Genomic DNA, 21,580 nt, shown 5'->3' on the forward strand with positions numbered 1-21,580 from the left:
GATGGTAGATGCGTGGGCCCATTGGATCACGTCGCCCTGTAACTCCGGCGGAACATAGAGCCGATTGGGTGGGCAACCTGCAGGAGTAGGTTGATCCCTGGTGGCCTCCTTGACACACGACTCAATGGTCCAGGTCACCGCTCCCACAATGAACAAAGTCGGCAGGATTGGTCCCTGTGTCCTCGGGTGCGCTTCCAGTGTTTTGAAGTCTGGACAGTGCATTGGGTTTGCCATTCTCCTCAATCCTGGTCTACAAGACAGATGAAAGTTGATTTGTTTCTGGTGTCCTTTGACAGCTCTCTGGTTTTGGTCATAGTGGAGTTTGGAGTGTGACTGTTTGAGGTTGTGGACAGGTGTTTTTTATACTGATAACGAGTTCAAACAGGTGCCATTAATACACGTAACGAGCAGAGGACAGAGGAGCTTCTTACAGAAGAAGTTACAGGTCTGTGAGAGCCAGAAATCTTGCTTGTTTGTAGGTGACCAAATACTTATTTTCCACCATAATTTGCAAATAAATTCTTTAAAAATCAGACAATGTGATTTGAATCTGGATTTTTTTTCTCATTTTGTCTCTCATAGTTGAGGTATACCTATGATGAAAATTACAGGCCTCTCTCATCTTTTTAAGTGGGAGAACTTGCACAATTGGTGGCTGACTAAATACTTTTTTGCCCCACTGTAAATAAAGTTGTTAATATCATCTTTGAGTGGTCATAATATCCTGGTAAATGTATATCACCTGCAGCTACAAGAGTCAATACAAAGATTCAATGTTCTTACTTAATCCAGTCATTCATTTATTGCCATAACCAAACATGAGTCTCATGGTAACAGTCTCTTTTTCTGCACAATGTCCATTCCCTCTATAGTATGTTGGTATCACAGGAGTCAGGCTGCAGTATCTTAAGTGTAAAAATGAGTTTAACTGATTTTCTAAACCAGGGGTAGAAAAAGGCATAGATCAGAGGATTCAGAAAGGAGTTAACATAGTACAAACATATCACAGATGCAGCAGCTGTAGCTTTAAGTACACTATCCTGACCTGTGAGGGCAACGCAATAATATGGACAGAGGCACACTATAAACATGCCTACAACAACACCAAGAGTCCTGGCTGCTTTGATTTCAGATTTTTTAGCAGTTACTTTCCTTGAACCCTGGACTGTGACAGTTGTAATGTGAGACCTCATGGCACGAGCCTGAGACACAGCCACCACAAATACTCTCATATACAGAACCACAATAGCAATAATGGGGAGAATAAAGGAAAAAATCGTATCTGCAAGTCCAGCAATGTAATTAATGACAAAGACACACTCTCCAAAACAGGAGTTATACCTGCCTGGTTGTTCCAGGACGTCCTTCAGAATCAGAATTTCAAAGATCACGGAACATGCCCAACACAGACAAACCCAGACCTTAACTCTTTTCTGTGTGATTTTGATGGAGTAATGCATAGGGTCACAAATAGCCACATAGCGATCAATGGATATGAGCACCATACCTCCTACTGAAGTAGAAGCCATAACATATGATATGTACTGATACACATTACACATGAGGTCTCCAAGTAACCAGCATCCATCTATGAACATAATTTGAAACAACAGGAGGAGCCCCAAGAAGAAATCTGAAACTGCCAGAGAGAGGATGAGGAGGTTGGTGGGAGTGTGAAGCTGCCTGAAGAAAAAGACCAGCAATATATTTATCATTATTTGTAATATCACTTATTACTCAAATAAACGCAGTAAGAGCAAAGAATAAAATACAGATATGTGAATTGAAAAAATTAGTCTTCAATTAGAATCAAATAATGACTATTGCACTAGCTGTTTATTACTACCACTTTCATGAATTGACAAAGTATTTTGATACTTGAAGTGTGAGATGGAGATGATGACCAGCAGGTTGAGAAATGCAGTGAGCACAGAGATAGAGAACAGCACAATGTATGTCAGCATGATCTCAAAGTGAGGACGCTTTGTCTTCACACAGGAGGAGTTGAGGAGCTGTGGAAAGCAGAGTTCAGTTTCCTCCAAGGTCTCCATCACCAGAGAGAGGAGAAGCTGCTGAGCTCTGGCAGCTTTTCACCAAAGCCTTCTGTCAAACAGCTAATTTATGTCATTCTTTTCCACCCACCTCTCCTTCTCCCCTGCTGAGGTGTTTTTTTCTCCAAAGAGAGAATGACAGAATCAGTATGACTTTTGTACTTAGTCTTCTGAGGTCTGTGTCAATTCTCCACCCTTAAGACAGATATCCATGATCACAAAGGTGGTCTGAGCCCCAGAGTGTAGGTTAACAGCCAAGGATACTGAAGATGAGCCAGCCCCAGTTCTTGCAGTGGCACTGGCAGTAACTTAACTATCTGCTCCTGCCCACTGCTAAGGAGACCTTCTCTTGAGGTGCCATCTTCTCTCTCCTGTCTGTGGACCTGGCCATTCTCCAGAGCGGCCTCTGCCTCCTGTTCCTGACTGGCACCGAGGCCAATCTCCTGACTGACCCCACCTTCATTTTGGCCTCTGAAGTCACCTTTTGAAATGGTCTCATTTTCCATCCCACCTCCTGAGAACACCTACACCTGTGTCCTCCTTTGTAAAACTCCCAGTTCTAAATAAGCCCCCATGTATCATGTATCCACTGTTCTAGTTCATCTGTGTTGTCTGCAACAGACTGCTCTGTCTCACTAAATTTTCACTACACAGCATTGGCAAGCAAGTTTATTTATATAGCACAATTCATACACAGAATAATTCAAAGTGCTTTACAGAAATAAAAGACAAGTTAAAAATACATACGCAAAAATCAAAATCAGATGGTTCATATGGGGCCGACATGTCAGAGATGTACTGTGGTGCTGAGCCATGAAGAGCCTTATACACAAACAGTGCTGTTTTAAAGTCTGTTCTCTGAGCGACATGAAGAGATATGAGAACAGGAATAATGTGGTTGTACTTCCTAGTTGTAGTCAGCACACAAGCAGCAGTGCTCTGAATGTACTGCAGCTGCCTTACAGCTCGTTTTGAGAGCCCTGTGAATATGATTATTTCAGTCTTGTCACTGTTTATTTGGAGAAAGATGTTTTGCATCCACACAGTGATCTGTGTGGATGCTTACTTAATCCAGTCATTCATTTATTGCCATAACCAAACATGAGTCTCATGGTAGCAGTCTCTTTTTCTGCACAATACCCATTCCCTCTATAGTATGTTGGTATCACAGGAGTCAGGCTGCAGTATCTTAAGTGTAAAAATGAGTTTAACTGATTTTCTAAACCAGGGGTAGAAAAAGGCATAGATCAGAGGATTCAGAAAGGAGTTAACATAGTACAAACATAACACAGATGCAGCAGCTGTAGCTTTAAGTACACTATCCTGACCTGTGAGGGCAACGCAATAATATGGACAGAGACATAATAAAAACACAACTACAACAACACCAAGAGTCCTGGCTGCTTTGATTTCAGATTTTTTAGCAGTTACTTTTCTTGAACCCTGGACTGTGACAGTTGTAATGTGAGACCTCATGGCACGAGCCTGAGACACAGCCACCACAAATACTCTCATATACAGAACCACAATAGCAATAATGGGGAGAATAAAGGAAAAAATCGTATCTGCAAGTCCAGCAATGTAATTAATGACAAAGACACACTCTCCAAAACAGGAGTTATACCTGCCTGGTTGTTCCAGGACGTCCTTCAGAATCAGAATTTCAAAGATCACGGAACATGCCCAACACAGACAAACCCAGACTTTAACTCTTTTCTGTGTGATTTTGATGGAGTAATGCATAGGGTCACAAATAGCCACATAGCGATCAATGGATATGAGCACCATACCTCCTACTGAAGTAGAAGCCATAACATATGATATGTACTGATACACATTACACATGAGGTCTCCAAGTAACCAGCATCCATCTATGAACATAATTTGAAACAACAGGAGGAGCCCCAAGAAGAAATCTGACACAGCCAGAGAGAGGATGAGGAGGTTGGTGGGAGTGTGAAGCTGCCTGAAGAAAAAGACCAGCAATATATTTATCATTATTTGTAATATCACTTATTACTCAAATAAAAGCAGTAAGAGCAAAGAATAAAATACAGATATGTGAATTGAAAAAATTAGTCTTCAATTAGAATCAAATAATGACTATTGCACTAGCTGTTTATTACTACCACTTTCATGAATTGACAAAGTATTTTGATACTTGAAGTGTGAGATGGAGATGATGATGAGCAGGTTGAGAAATGCAGTGAGCACAGAGATAGAGAACAGCACAATGTATGTCAGCATGGTCTCAAAGTGAGGACGCTTTGTCTTCACACAGGAGGAGTTGAGGAGCTGTGGAAAGCAGAGTTCAGTTTCCTCCAAGGTCTCCATCACCAGAGAGAGGAGAAGCTGCTGAGCTCTGGCAGCTTTTCACCAAAGTTTTCTCTCAAACAGCTAATTTATGTCTTTCCTCTCCTCCCACCCCTCCTTCCTCCTCACCTCTGCTGCTGTTCTTCTCTCTGAAGAGATTACTGACTTTTGTATTCAGTCTTCTTCATCAGTGATGACCGAGGTCTGTGTAAATTCTTCACTCTTTCCTTTTACACAGACATCCATGATCAAAGAGTGGACAGAAATCATGCTTTAAATGTTGCTGTCTGTGGAAGAGCAGTCATGCTCTGACCAGTTCAATCCACCCCCCCCAACACTCCCAGTTCTAAATATGACCCTATGTATCCACTGTTCTAGTTCATCTGTGTTGTCTGAATCAGACTGCACTGTCTCATTAAATTTTCACTACACAGAATTAGCAAGCAAGTTTATTTATATAGCACAATTCATACACAGAGTAATTCAAAGTGCTTTACAGAAATAAAATACAAGTTAAAAGTACATACGCAAAAATCAAAACAGGAAACAGCAACTAGTAAAAAATGAACTTGAAATAAAATTAAAAGGAGAATGAGTGCTGAAGGCCTGTCGCTGATGTTCTCAGTGTCGGAGATGGTTCATATGGGGCCAACATGTCAGAGATGTACTGTGGTGCTGAGCCAAGAAGAGCCTTATACACAAACAGTGCTGTTTTAAAGTCTGTTCTCTGAACGACATGAAGCCAGTGCAGAGATATGAGAACAGAAATAATGTGGTTGTACTTCCTAGTTGTAGTCAGCACACAAGCAGCAGCACTCTGAATGTACTGCAGCTGCCTTACAGCTCGTTTTGAGAGCCCCGTGAATATGATTATTTCAGTCTTGTCACTGTTTATTTGGAGAAAGATGTTTTGCATCCACACAGTGATCTGTTCAGTGCAGTGACACAGTGAATCAACTGGTCCATATTCACCTGCTGTGAGTGAAATGTAAATCTGAGTGTCATCTGCATAATTACGGTATGGCACATTATTGCAGCGTATTAACTGGCCTAAAGTAAACATGTAAAGATTGAACAAAAGGGCTCCCAAGATGGACCCCTGGGGGACCCCACATGGCAACACCATTTGGTCTGAGACACAGTTACCAATTTCAATGAAGCACTTCCTGTCTTCAAGATAGGACTTAAACCATTTAAGGGCAGTACCAGAGATGGCTATCCAGTCCTCTAACCTTTGTAACAGGATCACATGGTCCGCTGTGTCAAACACAGCACTTAGATCCAGCAGTACTAAGACAGAGACTCTGCCAGCGTTGGTGTTCAGACAAATATCATTTGTCACCTTGATAAGTGCAGTCTCAGTGGTGTGGTGGGGCCTAAAACCTGACTGAAAATAATTAAAGTGGTTGTTTAACAGGAGAAAGTGAGTAAGTTGTTGGTAAACAACTTTTTCAAGTTGCACAAAGCAGTTAACTGCACAAAGATCTGATTGTAATTTCATGATAATACTTGTGATAGTCGTAGAGATATTTCATGCCGAACATAGGCACAACAACATTGACATCCCTACACCCATGTAAACAACGGCAAGGTTCAAAAGAAAACTGATGGTAAAGGAAAAGTTAAAAACGGAGTCATAGTGCTCAAGTTATTATGTGTTGAACAATAATGGTGTAGGACACATGAATCTTTGTTTCGCTCCAGTCAAAGAAGGAGCAAGATATATTTAGTTATCAGGTGCCTTGGTGTCATTTTTTTATGTTAAGACTTAGTTTACTTGAATCCACTGAAAAGGGAATGATGAGGGAGTTCAGTCGTTTGGACACATTCTTTATTTTCCATCTTTTGTTTAATGTACTTTTCCACCTGTCTTGTAAAACACAATGGCTTATTGGTGCTATAAGGAAGAAGAATATATCAACTACCTTTGAACAGTAATAATGGTTTATTTTGTTTCAATTCTTTTTGTATTTAGCTAGTTTTAGTATTTCTTTGAAGATCTGAGGTTACTACTAATTAGATCATTTTTAGATTTGATGTGTTCACATACAAAATGACTGTAAGACAGCCCTTGCACAACATCACTGGGGAAGATAACAAATATCTCCTAATATCTCTTGTTCACAGATTTCAGTCATGTATAAAAAGGGATAGAATTTCTTACACTGTTTTTCAAATGTAGATATAAACACCTTCAACTTACAGCTAATGTGACTTTACCCTCACAATTTTTTTTCAGACTCACTGTGATCAACTACACAGACAGGATAACTAAAATGTGCCATGTTGATACTTCCAGTCTAAATTCTGAACATGTTGTTTTGGCAAAAATACATAAAAATGAACAAACTCTGAATACCTTTACATTTGCATGTCATGTTGTCATGAGATAAATAAAGTTGTTAATATCATCTTTGAGTGGTCATAATATCCTGGCTAATGTATATCACCTGCAGCTACAAGAGTCAATACAAAGATTCAATGTTCTTACTTAATCCAGTCATTCATTTATTGCCATAACCAAACATGAGTCTCATGGTAACAGTCTCTTTTTCTGCACAATGCCCATTCCCTCTATAGTATGTTGGTATCACAAGAGTCAGGCTGCAGTATCTTAAGTGTAAAAATGAGTTTAACTGATTTTCTAAACCAGGGGTAGAAAAAGGCATAGATCAGAGGATTCAGAAAGGAGTTAACAAAGTACAAACATAACACAGATGCAGCGGCTGTAGCTTTAAGTACACTATCCTGACCTGTGAGGGCAACGCAATAATATGGACAGAGGCACACTATAAACATGCCTACAACAACACCAAGAGTCCTGGCTGCTTTAATTTCAGATTTTTTAGCAGTTACTTTTCTTGAACCCTGGACTGTGACAGTTGTAATGTGAGACCTCATGGCACGAGCCTGAGACACAGCCACCACAAATACTCTCATATACAGAACCACAATAGCAGTAATGGGGAGAATAAAGGAAAAAATCGTATCTGCAAGTCCAGCAATGTAATTAATGACAAAGACACACTCTCCAAAACAGGAGTTATACCTGCCTGGTTGTTCCAGGACGTCCTTCAGAATCAGAATTTCAAAGATCACGGAACATGCCCAACACAGACAAACCCAGACCTTAACTCTTTTCTGTGTGATTTTGATGGAGTAATGCATAGGGTCACAAATAGCCACATAGCGATCAATGGATATGAGCACCATACCTCCTACTGAAGTAGAAGCCATAACATATGATATGTACTGATACACATTACACATGAGGTCTCCAAGTAACCAGCATCCATCTATGAACATAATTTGAAACAACAGGAGGAGCCCCAAGAAGAAATCTGACACAGCCAGAGAGAGGATGAGGAGGTTGGTGGGAGTGTGAAGCTGCCTGAAGAAAAAGACCAGCAATATATTTATCATTATTTGTAATATCACTTATTACTCAAATAAAAGCAGTAAGAGCAAAGAATAAAATACAGATATGTGAATTGAAAAAATTAGTCTTCAATTAGAATCAAATAATGACTATTGCACTAGCTGTTTATTACTACCACTTTCATGAATTGACAAAGTATTTTGATACTTGAAGTGTGAGATGGAGATGATGATGAGCAGGTTGAGAAATGCAGTGAGCACAGAGATAGAGAACAGCACAATGTATGTCATCATGGTCTCAAAGTGAGGACGCTTTGTCTTCACACAGGAGGAGTTGAGGAGCTGTGGAAAGCAGAGTTCAGTTTCCTCCAAAGTCTCCATCACCAGAGAGAGGAGAAGCTGCTGAGCTCTGGCAGCTTTTCACCAAAGTTTTCTCTCAAACAGCTAATTTATGTCTTTCCTCTCCTCCCACCCCTCCTTCCTCCTCACCTCTGCTGCTGTTCTCTCCCCCCCCCCCGACCCCAACATCTCGGACAGCTTGTCTCAGGCCTAGTAAGCCCCAGCCTGTACCTCACCCTACTGGCCCAAATAGTACTACCTGTTAATCAGCCTGCCACCAACCTTTTATGGGTCCAAGGTTGGCAGAAAGTCAATGGCCAGTCATTTTTTGGAAGTCCGAGTCAAGTTTCTAGTCTCTGGTGACAAGCCAAGTCAAATTTCAAGTCTCTGGTAACAACTCTAAATCATGTCACAAGTCTTTGGTCACAAGTCCAAGTCAAGTCTCAGGTCTCATGGTTTCAATGAACAATACTTGTTGCATGCTTTGTAGCAGGTTGGATTTGCTATATGTTTAGTTGGATAGAAACAAGACACCCCTCTATTTTTTTTGTTAATTGTGAACTAGTAGCTGTGTATTTAGTACCTACTCTGGTGTAGTGGCATTTTTAAGACAGTAGAGGGCGCCACTGCTGGGTGGATTCACTGGGGGGAACATTGGTTAGCGACCTAGCTGAGTGCTTCAGTATTAAACGAGCACTGGCTTTGGCAAGAGGTTTATGTCTGTTCCTCTTCATTAATCCACAGGTACTGTCAAACTGTATATATTCATGCTCCGGGTTGTGTAAACATCAATGGATGCAAAATGTGTTTGTGATGATTTTCGTGCCATTCTGAGACGTGTTAGATGTATTTGAAGTTAGTAACTAACAGGAGAAAGTTGTATATTTCCTACCGACATCCGTATGGTTAGCTGTAGCATCGTAGCATTGTATTAACCGAGAGGCAGTGTGAATGCTCTGTAACGGGGAAATATATGTTTTGAATGTTTTAAAAAAGTGCTGATTAGCTTAGTTTGGTTACTTATAAGAACTGCATTGTTACGTTATGGGTGTTGTAGAGAAGCATGATTGTAATGACCCCCTGCCGCCATTAAATGGACAATAAGACCAAATGGCGCCAGCTAACACATTAGAGAAACCATATCGATGTTAAAATCCAGAACAATTGGTTAAATGTGGGATATGTCATGAATGTGTACCTGTATCTATGTTTTAAGGAAATTCAACATTAGTTAAAGTATTTTCCTTATTTTGGCACATTGAGGTACATGTTTATACAGTTTTTCATCTCGCTTAATTTAACTGTACTTTTTCTGTTAATGTGATTATCTTAATGACATGAAACATTATTGAAAGAAATTCAGTATTAAACGAGCACTGGCTTTGGCAAGACGTTTATGTCTGTTCCTCTTCATTAATCCACAGGCCTTACGGCTTGTGTATTACTTGCTGCCGGCACGGATTTCCCCTAGGTCTGGCGCCGGTAACACTTTGCAGACTGCAAAGCTCTACAAAGCTAGTAACAATCTAACATTAGATAGCCATTGTTGAGCTAAACCAAGTGTCGACTGACTGACCTAGTCGGGTGAGTTTTGAGGTGCATGATCAAATTAGATGTGGTCAATCCAAATGGTATGAGCTTCCAGCCAACCACCTGAGACAACCTATGCCTCTGCTCACCCGTCCAACCCCCTGGTTCTAAATAAACCCCTGTGTTTCTAATATCCTGGTGCTCTTGTGTTGTCAGTGTTTGACAGCTCTGTCTCATTGGGGCACAACCTTCTGGGCTATTTCTATGGGTCTTATCCTGTGACCTTATCCCATCTGCATTACCCACATATAAGCAGCAGTACAGGTGAGATCTTCTTCTTTTCTTCAGCTACAGCACTAACAGCAATTATCTGCTGTTATCTCCTGTGCCCAGTTTTGCCTGTACAGCCCACGGCAGGTACAGTGCCACAAATCAGTCTCGCCTCTGTCATGTTCCGGAAATTAGATTTCCGGTTTTCGGGGTTTTATTTTGAAGGGTCTATGGGAAGTTCTTGGGCAAGTTGCATTTGACTTTGCTTAATGGCTGATTTGTGTCACCTGTGACCTAGGCTTAAATATTAGGGATCGTGTGAACACAAATCGCCGGATTGTCTGTTGCCATACAGCGAAGGAGTATTATCATGACGGGATGTGCTCGAAATCTTGGCCACTGAATGATCGGAGGAATCGTCAGTTACGGCAGGTACTGTTTCACTTCTCTAACTGACATTGGAGTTTAGTAAGCAGGGGAGCGGTCTGCACTACTGAGAGGATCGGAGGAATCCCCAGTTTTCCTACGGCAGCCGGATTGCTTACGCCAATGACTGGAGGTACAGCACCAGTGGAGTTAGCTCTGTGTTGTTCGGTTTCTGTTGTCTCCACGGAGAGGATTGTGACTCGGCGAGGGGGACGCATTTTCTTAAGCGGATTATTTCCTGACTGTTTTTGGACACCCGAACTGTGCGGTGTGGCACTGACTGTGCTCTCCTCTACCCGGGAGAGTCAGGTGCGTCACCTTTTCAGTTATACTGTTTTTCTCATTTGTAGTCACATCTATTATGTGTTTCTTCTTTTTCTGAGTTTCAACACTACTCGGGCCTCGGTCGGACCACCGAGGGAAAAGGACTCCGCCAGATATTGCTCTGCGGCCTCATACGGACGACACTACTCATCTCCGAGGACCAACTAGGCGGTACCGGGTCTGGTCATCAGAGCAACCACTTACTACAGTTTCTTCTCTTGGACTGACAGTCATCACTCCAGGTCGTCAAACATCTCCATGCTTTCCTTTCTGTTTTTCCAAATAAAACTGTCGAAAACTTTTACTCTGCTTCCGGGTCTTGTTGTTGATGGAGCCGTGATCCATACAATCTAGTATACAAACCATGACAGCCTCAGTCTCTTTTTTCTGGCTAGCAAGCCTTCAAAGCTAAAGGGGCACTGTGGGGCACTTTTATCCTGACTGGAACAGTTGACCCCTGCCACTCATAAGGCCATTTGTATATTCTTGTCATATATATGTCTATAGTTTGGACCTATTTTCATTATCGTTGGCTGTTTGTGCTTTCTGTCAAAACAATGACGGAATGAATTGTTAGAGCAAAGTTATATCACAAGTGGGTGGTTACCGTAAATACATGCTAAAATTGTGCTTATATTTGTGCTGCATAATTGGCTTGAAGACCTGTACATATCTAATAAAAAATGGCTCTTACTGTTGAGACTGATCTTAATCTTATAGCAATGCAACATAAAATGCAATATTTGCCAACTTAGAGCTACATGTGACTTTGACCACACAATTTCGTTTCAGACTCACTGTGATCAACTACACAGACAGCACAACTAAAATGTTCCACGCTGATACTTCCAGTCAATATTCTATATTCTAAACATTTTGCACAGGCATACATGAAAAAATTCACATTTGCAATTGAGCTGAAAGTCATTCTGAAAGAATATTATGTGGTAATATACACAAGGTAAATGTACACTGATGAGCCAAAAAGTTATGACTACATAGCAATCTGCTGTAGGGAGGTCCTCACTATTGCTGAGCACCCCACAAGCCTTGCTGTTTCATATATGCTAGGACACAGTTGTCTGGTCTTCAAAGTACAGTATCTCATACTATTATAACTGTGGTTGCCCATTTCTCCAAGATGCATCTTTGATATATCCCAGACTTTGACATGCACTGTTTTTCATTAGATAATTAAAATTGTTAATATCATCTTTGAGTGGTCATAATATGCTAATATATATGACCTGCATCTAAAAGAGTTTATACAAAATGTATGTGTTAATACTTAATCCAGTCATTCATTTATTGCCATAACCAAACATGATTCTCATGGTAATAGTCTCTTTTCTGCATAATGCCCATTCCCTCTATAGTATGTTGGTATCACAAGAGTCAGGCTGCAGTATCTTAAGTGTAAAAATGAGTTTAACTGATTTTCTAAACCAGGGGTAGAAAAAGGCATAGATCAGAGGATTCAGAAAGGAGTTAACATAGTACAAACATAACACAGATGCAGCAGCTGTAGCTTTAAGTACACTATCCTGACCTGTGAGGGCAACGCAATAATATGGACAGAGACACACTAAAAACATGCCTACAACAACACCAAGAGTCCTGGCTGCTTTGATTTCAGATTTTTTAGCAGTTACTTTCCTTGAACCCTGGACTGTGACAGTTGTAATGTGAGACCTCATGGCACGAGCCTGAGACACAGCCACCACAAATACTCTCATATACAGGACTATAATAACAGTAATAGGGAGAATAAAAGAAAAAATAGTATCTGCAACTCCAGCAATGTAATTAATGACAAAGACACACTCTCCAAAACAGGAGTTATACCTGCCTGGTTGTTCCAGGACGTCCTTTAGGATGAGACTCTGAAAGATCACAGAACATGTCCAACACAGACAAATACAGACCTTAACTCTTTTTTGTGTGATTTTGATGGAGTAATGCATAGGGTCACAAATAGCCACATAACGGTCAATACATATGAGCACCATGGCTCCCACTGAAGTAGAGGCAATAACATATGCTAGATATTGGTACACAGTACACATTAGGTCACCGAGGAGCCAGCAGCCCTCTATGAACATAATTTGAAACAACATGAGGAGCCCCACGAAGAAATCTGACACAGCCAGAGAGAGGATGAGGAGGTTGGTGGGAGTGTGAAGTTGTCTAGAGAGGAAGAGCAACAATATATTAATCATTTTTTAAAGTATCAGTTATCATTCAGATAAAAGCAAAAATGGCAAAAACTGATATACAGAAATATGAACTGAAAAAATGTTCAAATAATGACTATTGCACAGGCTGTCTATCTACTACTTTCATGAATTGACAAAATATTTTTATACTTGAAATAGGAGACAGAGATGATGACCAGCAGGTTGAGAAATGCAGTAAGCAGAGAAATGGAGAACAGCACAATGTATGTCAGCATGGTCTCAAAGTGAGGACGCTTTGGCTTCACACAGGAGGAGTTGAGGAGCTGTGGAAAGCAGAGTTCAGTTTCCTCCAAGGTTTCCATCACCAGAGAGAGGAGAAGCTGCTGAGCTCTGGCAGAGTTTTATGCGAAGCTTTCTGTCAAACACCTGATTTATGTCCTCCATCCCATCCCCCCTTCCTCCTCACCTTTGCTGCTGTTTTTTTCTCCAAAGAATTTGAATTGCTATGCCTTCTGTGCTTGGCAGGAATGGTCTCTTTTCCATATCTATAATTTTTTCACCCAGATTATTCCATCAAGTAGAAAATACACTTGCACTAATACTCATCAATAATTAGAGATACCATTTATTTAGGCTTTAAAAACATGTTGGTTGGGTTTAGGCATTAAATCATCTCAGTTAGGTTTAGGCAATAAAACATGTCAGTTAGGTTTAGGCAATAAAAGGCTTTGGCTAGGTTTAGGCAATAAAACGTTGCTGTTAGTGTTAGGCATTAAAACATCTCAATTAGGGTTAGGCTTAATGCCTAACCCTAATATCTTGGTTAGGTGTAGGCATTAAAAGGTTTTGGCTAGGTTTAGGCATTAAAACGTTGGGGTTAGGGTTAGGCATTAAAACATCTTGGTTAGGTTTAGGCATTAAAATGTCTCGATTAGGTTTAGGAAATAAAATGTATCAGGTTTAGGCATTAAAATATCTCGGTTAGGTGTAGGCATTAAAAGGTTTTGATGTTAAAATGTTTTTAGGTTTAGGCATTAAAATGTCTCGATTAGGTTTAGGAAATAAAATGTATCAGGTTTAGGCATTAAAATATCTCGGTTAGGGTTAGGCATTAAAAGGTATTGGCTATATTTATGCATTTAAATGTCTCGGTTAGGTTTAGGCATTAAAAGGTTTTAGCTTTAAATGTCTTGGTTAGGTTTAGGCATTAAAAGGTATTGGCTATGTTTAGGCATTGAAGCATCTTGGTTAGGTTTAGGCATTAAAACATCTCGGTTAGGGTTAGGCATTAAAACGTCTCGGTTAGGTTTAGGCAATAAAACATCCTGGTTAGGTTTAGGCAAAAGAAAAGTCTTGTGTTCCAGTTTAGACTTTAAAACATCTCGGTTACAGTTAGGCATTAAAATGTCTTGGTTAGGTTCAGGTAATAAAACGTCTCAGGTTTAGGCATTAAAACGTCTCGGTCAGGTTTAGGCAATAAAATGAAAAAATAGCTCTACTGACTAATATATGGGACTTATGTACGCTGGGGAAGCATGGTGGGTTAGTGGTTAGCTCAATTGTCACAGCAAGAAGGTTTCTGGTTTGAAACCCATCAGGGGCCTTTCTGTGTGGAGTTTGCATGTTCTCCCTGTGCTTGTGTGGGTTTTCTCCAGGTACTCTGGTTTCCTCCTACAGTCCAAAAACATGTATGTCAGGTTGATTGGTGACTCTAAATTGCCCATAGGAGTGAGTGTGAGTGTGTGAGGTTGTTTGTCTCTATGTGGCCCTGTGATGGACTGGTGACCTGTCCAGGGTGTACCCCTGCCTTTCACCCAAAGAGAGCTGGGATAGGTTCCAGCAGATCCCTGTGACTCTAATAGGAATAAACTGATAGATAGTGGAGGGATGGAAGCTGTAATGATGATAATGATGATGATGATGATGGTTATTCAATAGTAAGACATCAGTCAAATTGGTTGAGTCATCATGTCAGGAAATTGAATGCAAAACAAATTATTAGCTTCTTTGACCTATGTCTATGACTTGTCCGTACCCTCTGATTTGAACCATCACCTTAAATAGTATTTCTACATTAGCAGGCAGAATGGCAGGAGCTCTGCCACCTTTATGATATAATGGTGTACATCACAATGGCAGTCTCGTCAGACCCTTAATGTCACAAACACATGGCTACAATGGCAAGTACATGTATAAGGGATCTCTATATTGTCATGGAATTGTTTTAAACATTTTCTTTGCAATAGAAAGACTGAACAGAAAATAAAACCATGTTATGATAAATATATTGAAAAGTAAATTTTTGAAAGTTCAAGGCTCAGGTTGCAAGATGATTCTTGGGTCAAGTATTTGGGAATATGCAGAAAAGCAGGAGAACCAGTTGGGTTAAATCAATTTTAAACAAATTGTAGTCTCACAGCCACTATATCAAATTACAGTACATTATTTTCTATTAATTCTACCATTGACCACATACAGTGTTTGGGGCCAGGTTTGGAGTGTTTTTTTTTTTTAACTTCAAGTTGTTCAGTGAGGCGACCTTTTTCTCTCTGAGGTTTCAGCCCCATTCACCGTGGGAAATGAAGTCAACAAAGGACCTTGTTCCTCACAGGCGTAGCGTCCTTCAGGTGCTTTTTTGCAAACTCCAAGCAGCTTTCATGTGTTTTGCACTGAGGAGAGACTTCTGTCTAGCCACCCTGCCTTAAAGCTCAGATTTGTGGAGGGCTGAAGTGATGGTTGTCCTTCTGGAACTTTGTCCCATCTCCACACAGGATCTCTGGAGCTCAGTGAGACTGACCATAATGTTCTTGGTTACCTCTCTTACTAAGACCCGCCTCTTACGACTGCTTAGTTTGGCTAGGCGTCCAGCTCTTGGAAGAGTCATGCCTGTGCCAAACTTCCATTTGGGTATTATGGAGGCCACTGTCCTCCTGGGAACCTTCAGTGCAGCAGAAATGTTTTTGTAGCCTTCCCCAGCTCTGTCTATCAACAGTCCAGTCTCTGAGCTCTGCTGGCAGTTTCTTTGACCTCATGGCTGGGTTTTTCCTCTGATATGCATTGCCAGCAGTGATACCATCTATAATGAGGCCTTCCAAATCATGTCCAATCAATTAAATTTACAATAGGTGGACTCCAATCAAGACATAGAAACATCTCAGCAATGATCAATAGAAATAGAAGGCACCTGAGCAAATTTTCACGTGTTGTTGCAAAGGGTCTGAATACTTATGTAAATGTACTATTCCAGTTTTTTCATTTTAGTAAATTTACAGGTTCCTAAAATCCTTTTTTCATTTTGTCATTATGTGGTACTGAGCGTAATTGAATGACAACAAATTAATTTAAACAATTGTAGTATCAGACTGCAACATAAAAAAAATTTTAAAAGGGTTTACACAAACATTATAACCAAATACATTTCTCTGATCATGATCTCATTTTAGACATGCACATTTTAGACACCATGCAGTGTCGCTACAGTATGTTGGCCTCACAGGAGTCAGGCTGCAGTATTTTAAGTGTAAGAATGTTTTTAATTGATTTTCTAAACCAGGGGTAAAAAGAAGCATAGATCACAGGGTTTAGACAGGAGTGAAACGAGTATAAACACAAGACAGATGCTGCTGATGAAGCATTCATGAAATTATCTTGACCTGTAAGAGCAACACAATAATATGGACAGAGACATAATAAAAACACAACTACAACAACACCAAGAGTCCTGGCTGCTTTGATTTCAGATTTTTTAGCAGTTACTTTAACTGAACCCTGGACTGTGACAGTTGTAATGTGAGACCTCATGGCACGAGCCTGAGACACAGCCACCACAAATACTCTCATATACAAAACCAAAATAACAGCAATGGGAAGAATAAAGGAAAAAATAAGATCTGCAATTCCAGCAATATAATTAATGACAAAGACACACTCTCCAAAACAGGAGTTATACCTGCCTGGTTGTTCCAGGACGTCCTTCAGAATCAGACTCTGAAAGATCACAGAACATGACCAACAGAGACAAATGCAGACCTGAATTCTTTTTTGAGTGACTTTGATGGAGTAATGCATAGGGTCACAAATAGCCACATAACGGTCAATACATATGAGCACCATGTTTCCTACTGAGACAGAGGAAATGATGTAGTCTAGATATTGATATAAAGTACACATGAGGTCACCAATGTACCAGCAGCCTTCTATGAGCATAATTTGGAACAACATTAGAGTGCCCACGAAGAAATCTGAGACAGCCAGGGAGAGGATGAGGAGATTGGTGGGTGTTTTGAGCTGCCTGGAGAGGAAGACCAGTAATATGTTTATCATTATTTGTAATAACAATTTTCATTCAGATAAAATTAGAATCATCAAACACTGAAACATGAGAACACTATTTCCATCTTTGAAATCAGATAATTATTTTTTTAATGACAAATTCCTGACTTTTTGTTAATATCTATCTGTATAATAAATGAATTAAATATGTAGCTACTTGAAGTGTGAAATAGAGATGATGACCAGCAAGTTGAGAAATGCAGTGAGCAGAGAGATGGAGAACAGCAGAATGTAAGTCATCATGGTCTCAAAATGAGGACGCACTGTCTTCACACAGGAGGAGTTGAGGAGCTGTGGAAAGCAGAGTTCAGTTTCCACCAAAGTCTCCATCACCAGAGAGAGGAGAAGCTGCTGAGCTCTGGCAGCTTTTCACCAAAGTTTTCTAACATACACCTGATTTATCTCCTCACCTCCCACCTCTCCGTCTGCCTCACCTTTGCTGCTGTTTTTCTCTCCACAAGGACTGAATCCCTTCTGGGCTCACTTTTCTTAGTGGAATGACTGTGGTCTGTGTTTATTTTGATTTCAACCCATCTCTCAGATGTCTGCAGTCAAAGCTAAACTGAAACCATACATTTTGCACAACCATTGTAATACAGTGCCATATTTTTCTATATATTGTGCACCCATACCTTCCCAACTGGTAAAAAATCCCATTTTCAGGATGTGACTTCTCTGTTTCAGTGTCAGTCAGGCTGTGGAAAGTAGAGTAGTTGGAGTTCACAACATACTTGAGGGTGGCCACATACAAACTGAGAGCACAACAGACAATATCCATATCTGACTAACAAACTTCAGTTATGTATAAAAGGGGGTACACCGTCCCTCTAGTGTGGTTATAAATACCTTCAACTACAAGTTGGACTTTAACCTTATAGTTTTATTAAGGGCCACTGTGGTCAAGAACACAGGCAGCACAAGTAAAGTGTGTCATGCTAATGCTTCGAGACCAAACCCTGAAGGCTCCACTATCACAAAAATCTCTTCAAATGAACAAGCTTCACTGGTCATTTTTGAGAAAGCTAAATTGTAACAGATACAGTTTGAATGCAAACACTTACACAGTGTTGAGTCAAAACATTATGACTATCATTGGAACTGGCAGCCCCATACGTAGAAGGATGTGATTCACTGGATGTTGTGGCACATTCATCCATAACCACTATTCAAATTCTCTGCAACTTGCACCACTGTTATGTTGCGGAGCTGTGCTGGAGAAGGAGTGAAGGAGAGGCCTAGGACCCAAGTGCAGAATGAGAAAAAGGCTTTATTTTCCTGGAATTGCCAGGGTTCAGGAACACTACATATAAAGACATTTAGCATCCACAACAACTGGTACTCGTGTCTACGGTTTCTATCTAGCAATGCTCCCGCAAAACACAAAGGAAAGCAGGGTCCATAGATAGGGAGTAAGAACAAAAGGCAGATTGAAAACAGATGAAACTAATTAAGGTTAAACAACGTAAAGCTTCCGGGGACCAGTGCAGGGAAAAAAGAACACAAAATAATGGTCCCTGGCAGGAAGTCCCAAAAGGGAATCATGACAGTACCCCCCCTCAATGGCCGGGTTCCAAAGTCCAAACACAGATCCTGGATGGGAGGAGGGGGAATGAGGAGATAAGCACCAAAGGGTGTGTGGGGAGGAACCGTCCACTGTCCGGCGGTCTGCCCCCATACTGGCCCGGAAGGAGGTACAGTCCGAGAGGACAACCCCTTGGGCAGTTGAGTGTCTGAGGTTGCTCTGGAGCTCAGCCGCTCAGGCACCCAAAGTTCTGGGACCGCTCTGGAGGACGGCCTCTTAGGTGAGTTGAGACCTGGAGCTGTTCTGGAGGACAGCCCCTGAGGCGGGAGTAGGTCCGAGGCCGTTAGGGAGGATGGCCCCTTGAGCGGACTGAGAGCCAGGGCCGCTTGGGGAGAGGGCCTCTGGGGAAGCCTGGAACCCAGGACCACTTTGGAGAATGACCCCTCGAGGCGGCAGGGGTCTGAGACCGCTTGGGAGGACAGCTCCTGAAGAGAGCTGGAGACTGAGGTGAAGGTCTGGCTGCGAACTCAGACAAGGGACTAGCCAGAGACTGAGAGGAAGGGTGAGTGGCTGGCCAGAGACTGAGTCGAGGGGCTAACTGGAAACTCAGGTAAAGAGCTGCCGTGGTCTCGGGTGAGAGACCTGCCCGAAACTCAGGAGAAGGGCTGGCCAGAGACTGGGGTGAAAGGCTGGCCAGAGGCTGAGGAGAGAGGCCTGCTGGAAACTCAGGTGAGTGGCTGGCCGGAGGCTGAGTCTTAGAGCTAGCTGGGAGCTCAAGTGAGTTGTTGGCCGGAGACTGAGAAGAAAGGCAGGCCAGGAACGGAGACGAGGGGCTTGCCTGAAGCACAGATGAGTGGCTGGCCGGAGGCTGAGTCTTAGAGCTAGCTGGGAGCTCAAGTGAGTTGTTGGCCAGAGACTGAGAAGAAAGGCAGGCCAGGAACGGAGACGAGGGGCTTGCCGGAGGCTGAGTCGAAGAACTAGCTGGGAGCTCAGGTGAAGGGCCAGCCGGAGACCAAGGCGAAGGGCTGGTCAGACATTCGTGAGAGAGGTCTGAGGGAAACTCAGGCGAAGGGCTGGCTGGAGACTGAAGTGAACAGTTGGCTGAGGACTGAGGCAAAGAACTAGCCAGAAACTCAGGAGAGAGGCCTGCTGGGAACTGAGGCGAAGGTCTGGCTGGAGACTGAAGTGAACAGCTGGCCAAGGACTCCGGCTTCAGGCAAGCCTGCCGAAGAACTAGCCAGAAACTCAGGAGAGAGGCCTTCCGGAAACTCAGGCGAAGGGCTGGCCAGAAACAGGCTGCAGAGCACATGAGCCTGGAAATGAGTCTGGTGATTCTGGCTGCGGTGCTGGAGACTCTGGCCAAGGTGGCAGCGCTGGAGGCTCTGACTGCTGCGGCTCTGCCGAGGCGGCACTGGAGACCCTGGCCGAGCAGGCGGTGCTGGAGACCTTGGCCAACCAGGCGGTGCTGAGGACCCTAGCCGAGTAGGCAGTGCTGGGGATCCTGGCTGCTGCAGCTTTGGCTGAGGCAGTGATGCTGGAGTCAAAGAACTAGCCAGAAACTCAGGGGAGAGGCCTTCTGGGAACTCAGGTGAAGGGCTGGCTGGAGACTGAAGTGAACAGCTGTCTGAGGACTGAGGCGAAGAACTAGCCAGAAACTCAGGAGAGAGGCCTGCCAGAATCTCAGGCGAAGGGCTGGCTGTGGGCTCTGGATAAGGGTTAGCCGTGGACTCCGTTGGACAACGTAGGGCTCCAGCTGAGCGCAGACCTCTGGCCGGAGAGTGCTAAGCTGAAGCTGGAGAGCGCTGACCTCTAGCTGGATAATGTTGGCCTCTAACTCAGGAGCAGAGCTGGCCAGAGACTGAGGTGAAGAGCTAGATGGAGGCTCAGGTGAATGGTTGGCTGGCAACTGATGCAAGGGGCTGACCAGAAACTCAGGTGAGGGACTGGCCAGAGACTGAGATGAAGGGCTAGTTGGAGACTCAGGTGAGCAGGCAGTTGACTGAGACGAAGAGCTAGCCAGACACTCAGGTGAGAGGCCTACCAGAGACTGAGGTGAAGAGCTAGCCAGAAACCCAGATGAGAGGCCTGCCGCAAACTCAGACGAAGGACTGGCTGGAGACTGAGGTGAAGGGCTAGCTGGAAACTCAGGTGAGAGCCCTGCTAGAAACTCAGGTGAAGAGCTAGATGGAAACTCATGTGGAAGGCCTACTGGAAACTCAGATGAAGGGCTGGCTCGAGACTGAGACGAAGAGCTAGCCGGAAACTCAGATGAGACGCCTGCTGGAGACTCAGGTGAAAGGCTGGCCAGAGACTGGAAGGGAACCTCAGCGGGGACAATGTCGTCGGCACACTGAGGCTCTCGAAGCCTGGGTGGAACCTTAGCGGGAACGCTGTCGTCGGCACACTGAGGCTCTGATGTCTGTTGCTTGGGATGACGGCAGTGCTGTTGTTGAGGTTGCAGAGCACATGAGCCTAATGATGAGTCTGGTGATTCTGGCTGTAGCACTGGAGACTCTGGTTGGTTGCTAAATAGAAACCGTAGACACGAGTACCAGTTGTTCCCACCTCGTGCCGCTAGCAGGGACAGGAGCGAGGTCCCATGGAGCCAGGGGCTGAGCTTTCAGCTCCTGCCAGATGGTGCGTGCCTCTGCCGGAGTCAGTGATCAAGGAGCTGGCGTAGAAGCCTGGGAAACTGGTGGTGAGGCTAGAAAAGCTGGCAGGGAAGCCTGAAAAACAGGGAGAGGGCGGCACAGCTCCCAGGCTACGCCAATGGGAAACACTCCTCCATCACCAAGAGAACGGAGGCCATGAGGATTAACGTTTCAGTCAGCCCTCTGCTTCGTCACATAGCTGAGCAGGTGCGTGAAGCGCCTCTTCAAAACAGAACAAAAGTCCATTACCTCCGTGTATTCCTGGGA

At 42.9% G+C, this 21,580-nt stretch overlaps 5 protein-coding genes across 5 annotated transcripts; all 5 read right to left on the reverse strand.

The window, feature by feature from the left end:
- Window positions 1-866: 866 nt before the first annotated feature.
- Window positions 867-2,557, reverse strand: LOC113123149 (trace amine-associated receptor 1-like). Its single transcript, XM_026294973.1, has 2 exons — window positions 2,316-2,557; window positions 867-1,683 (listed from the first exon to the last, which is right to left on the reverse strand). The coding sequence occupies exons 1-2, from the start codon at window positions 2,555-2,557 to the stop codon at window positions 867-869; spliced, it is 1,059 nt and encodes a 352-aa protein (XP_026150758.1).
- A 643-nt stretch (window positions 2,558-3,200) lies between these two features.
- Window positions 3,201-4,385, reverse strand: LOC113123150 (trace amine-associated receptor 4-like). Its single transcript, XM_026294974.1, has 2 exons — window positions 4,213-4,385; window positions 3,201-4,017 (listed from the first exon to the last, which is right to left on the reverse strand). Exons 1-2 carry the CDS (start codon window positions 4,383-4,385, stop codon window positions 3,201-3,203), a joined length of 990 nt encoding a protein of 329 aa, XP_026150759.1.
- A 2,553-nt stretch (window positions 4,386-6,938) lies between these two features.
- LOC113123151 (trace amine-associated receptor 4-like) lies at window positions 6,939-8,123 on the reverse strand. The gene is made up of 2 exons (XM_026294975.1): window positions 7,951-8,123; window positions 6,939-7,755 (listed from the first exon to the last, which is right to left on the reverse strand). The coding sequence occupies exons 1-2, from the start codon at window positions 8,121-8,123 to the stop codon at window positions 6,939-6,941; spliced, it is 990 nt and encodes a 329-aa protein (XP_026150760.1).
- Window positions 8,124-12,001: 3,878 nt separating this feature from the next.
- LOC113123715 (trace amine-associated receptor 4-like) lies at window positions 12,002-13,170 on the reverse strand. The gene is made up of 2 exons (XM_026295958.1): window positions 12,998-13,170; window positions 12,002-12,818 (listed from the first exon to the last, which is right to left on the reverse strand). The coding sequence occupies exons 1-2, from the start codon at window positions 13,168-13,170 to the stop codon at window positions 12,002-12,004; spliced, it is 990 nt and encodes a 329-aa protein (XP_026151743.1).
- Window positions 13,171-16,282: 3,112 nt separating this feature from the next.
- Window positions 16,283-17,470, reverse strand: LOC113123717 (trace amine-associated receptor 13c-like). Its single transcript, XM_026295960.1, has 2 exons — window positions 17,298-17,470; window positions 16,283-17,099 (listed from the first exon to the last, which is right to left on the reverse strand). Exons 1-2 carry the CDS (start codon window positions 17,468-17,470, stop codon window positions 16,283-16,285), a joined length of 990 nt encoding a protein of 329 aa, XP_026151745.1.
- Window positions 17,471-21,580: the final 4,110 nt, after the last annotated feature.

Source organism: Mastacembelus armatus, chromosome 21, assembly GCF_900324485.2.
Source record: "Mastacembelus armatus chromosome 21, fMasArm1.2, whole genome shotgun sequence".
NCBI lineage: Eukaryota > Metazoa > Chordata > Actinopteri > Synbranchiformes > Mastacembelidae > Mastacembelus > Mastacembelus armatus.

Bases quoted from the DNA above. Each gene is read 5' to 3' on its own strand.
- LOC113123149 (XM_026294973.1), bottom strand. From the start codon at position 2,557: ATGGAAAATGAGACCATTTCAAAAGGTGACTTCAGAGGCCAAAATGAA. The intron at 1,684-2,315 runs GTATCCTTGGCT...CTTTTTCTTCAG, and splicing joins CTGGGGCTGGCTCATCTTCA to GCAGCTTCACACTCCCACCA.
- LOC113123150 (XM_026294974.1), bottom strand. From the start codon at position 4,385: ATGGAGACCTTGGAGGAAACTGAACTCTGCTTTCCACAGCTCCTCAAC. The intron at 4,018-4,212 runs GTATCAAAATAC...CTTTTTCTTCAG, and splicing joins ATCTCCATCTCACACTTCAA to GCAGCTTCACACTCCCACCA.
- LOC113123151 (XM_026294975.1), bottom strand. From the start codon at position 8,123: ATGGAGACTTTGGAGGAAACTGAACTCTGCTTTCCACAGCTCCTCAAC. The intron at 7,756-7,950 runs GTATCAAAATAC...CTTTTTCTTCAG, and splicing joins ATCTCCATCTCACACTTCAA to GCAGCTTCACACTCCCACCA.
- LOC113123715 (XM_026295958.1), bottom strand. From the start codon at position 13,170: ATGGAAACCTTGGAGGAAACTGAACTCTGCTTTCCACAGCTCCTCAAC. The intron at 12,819-12,997 runs GTATAAAAATAT...CTTCCTCTCTAG, and splicing joins ATCTCTGTCTCCTATTTCAA to ACAACTTCACACTCCCACCA.
- LOC113123717 (XM_026295960.1), bottom strand. From the start codon at position 17,470: ATGGAGACTTTGGTGGAAACTGAACTCTGCTTTCCACAGCTCCTCAAC. The intron at 17,100-17,297 runs GTAGCTACATAT...CTTCCTCTCCAG, and splicing joins ATCTCTATTTCACACTTCAA to GCAGCTCAAAACACCCACCA.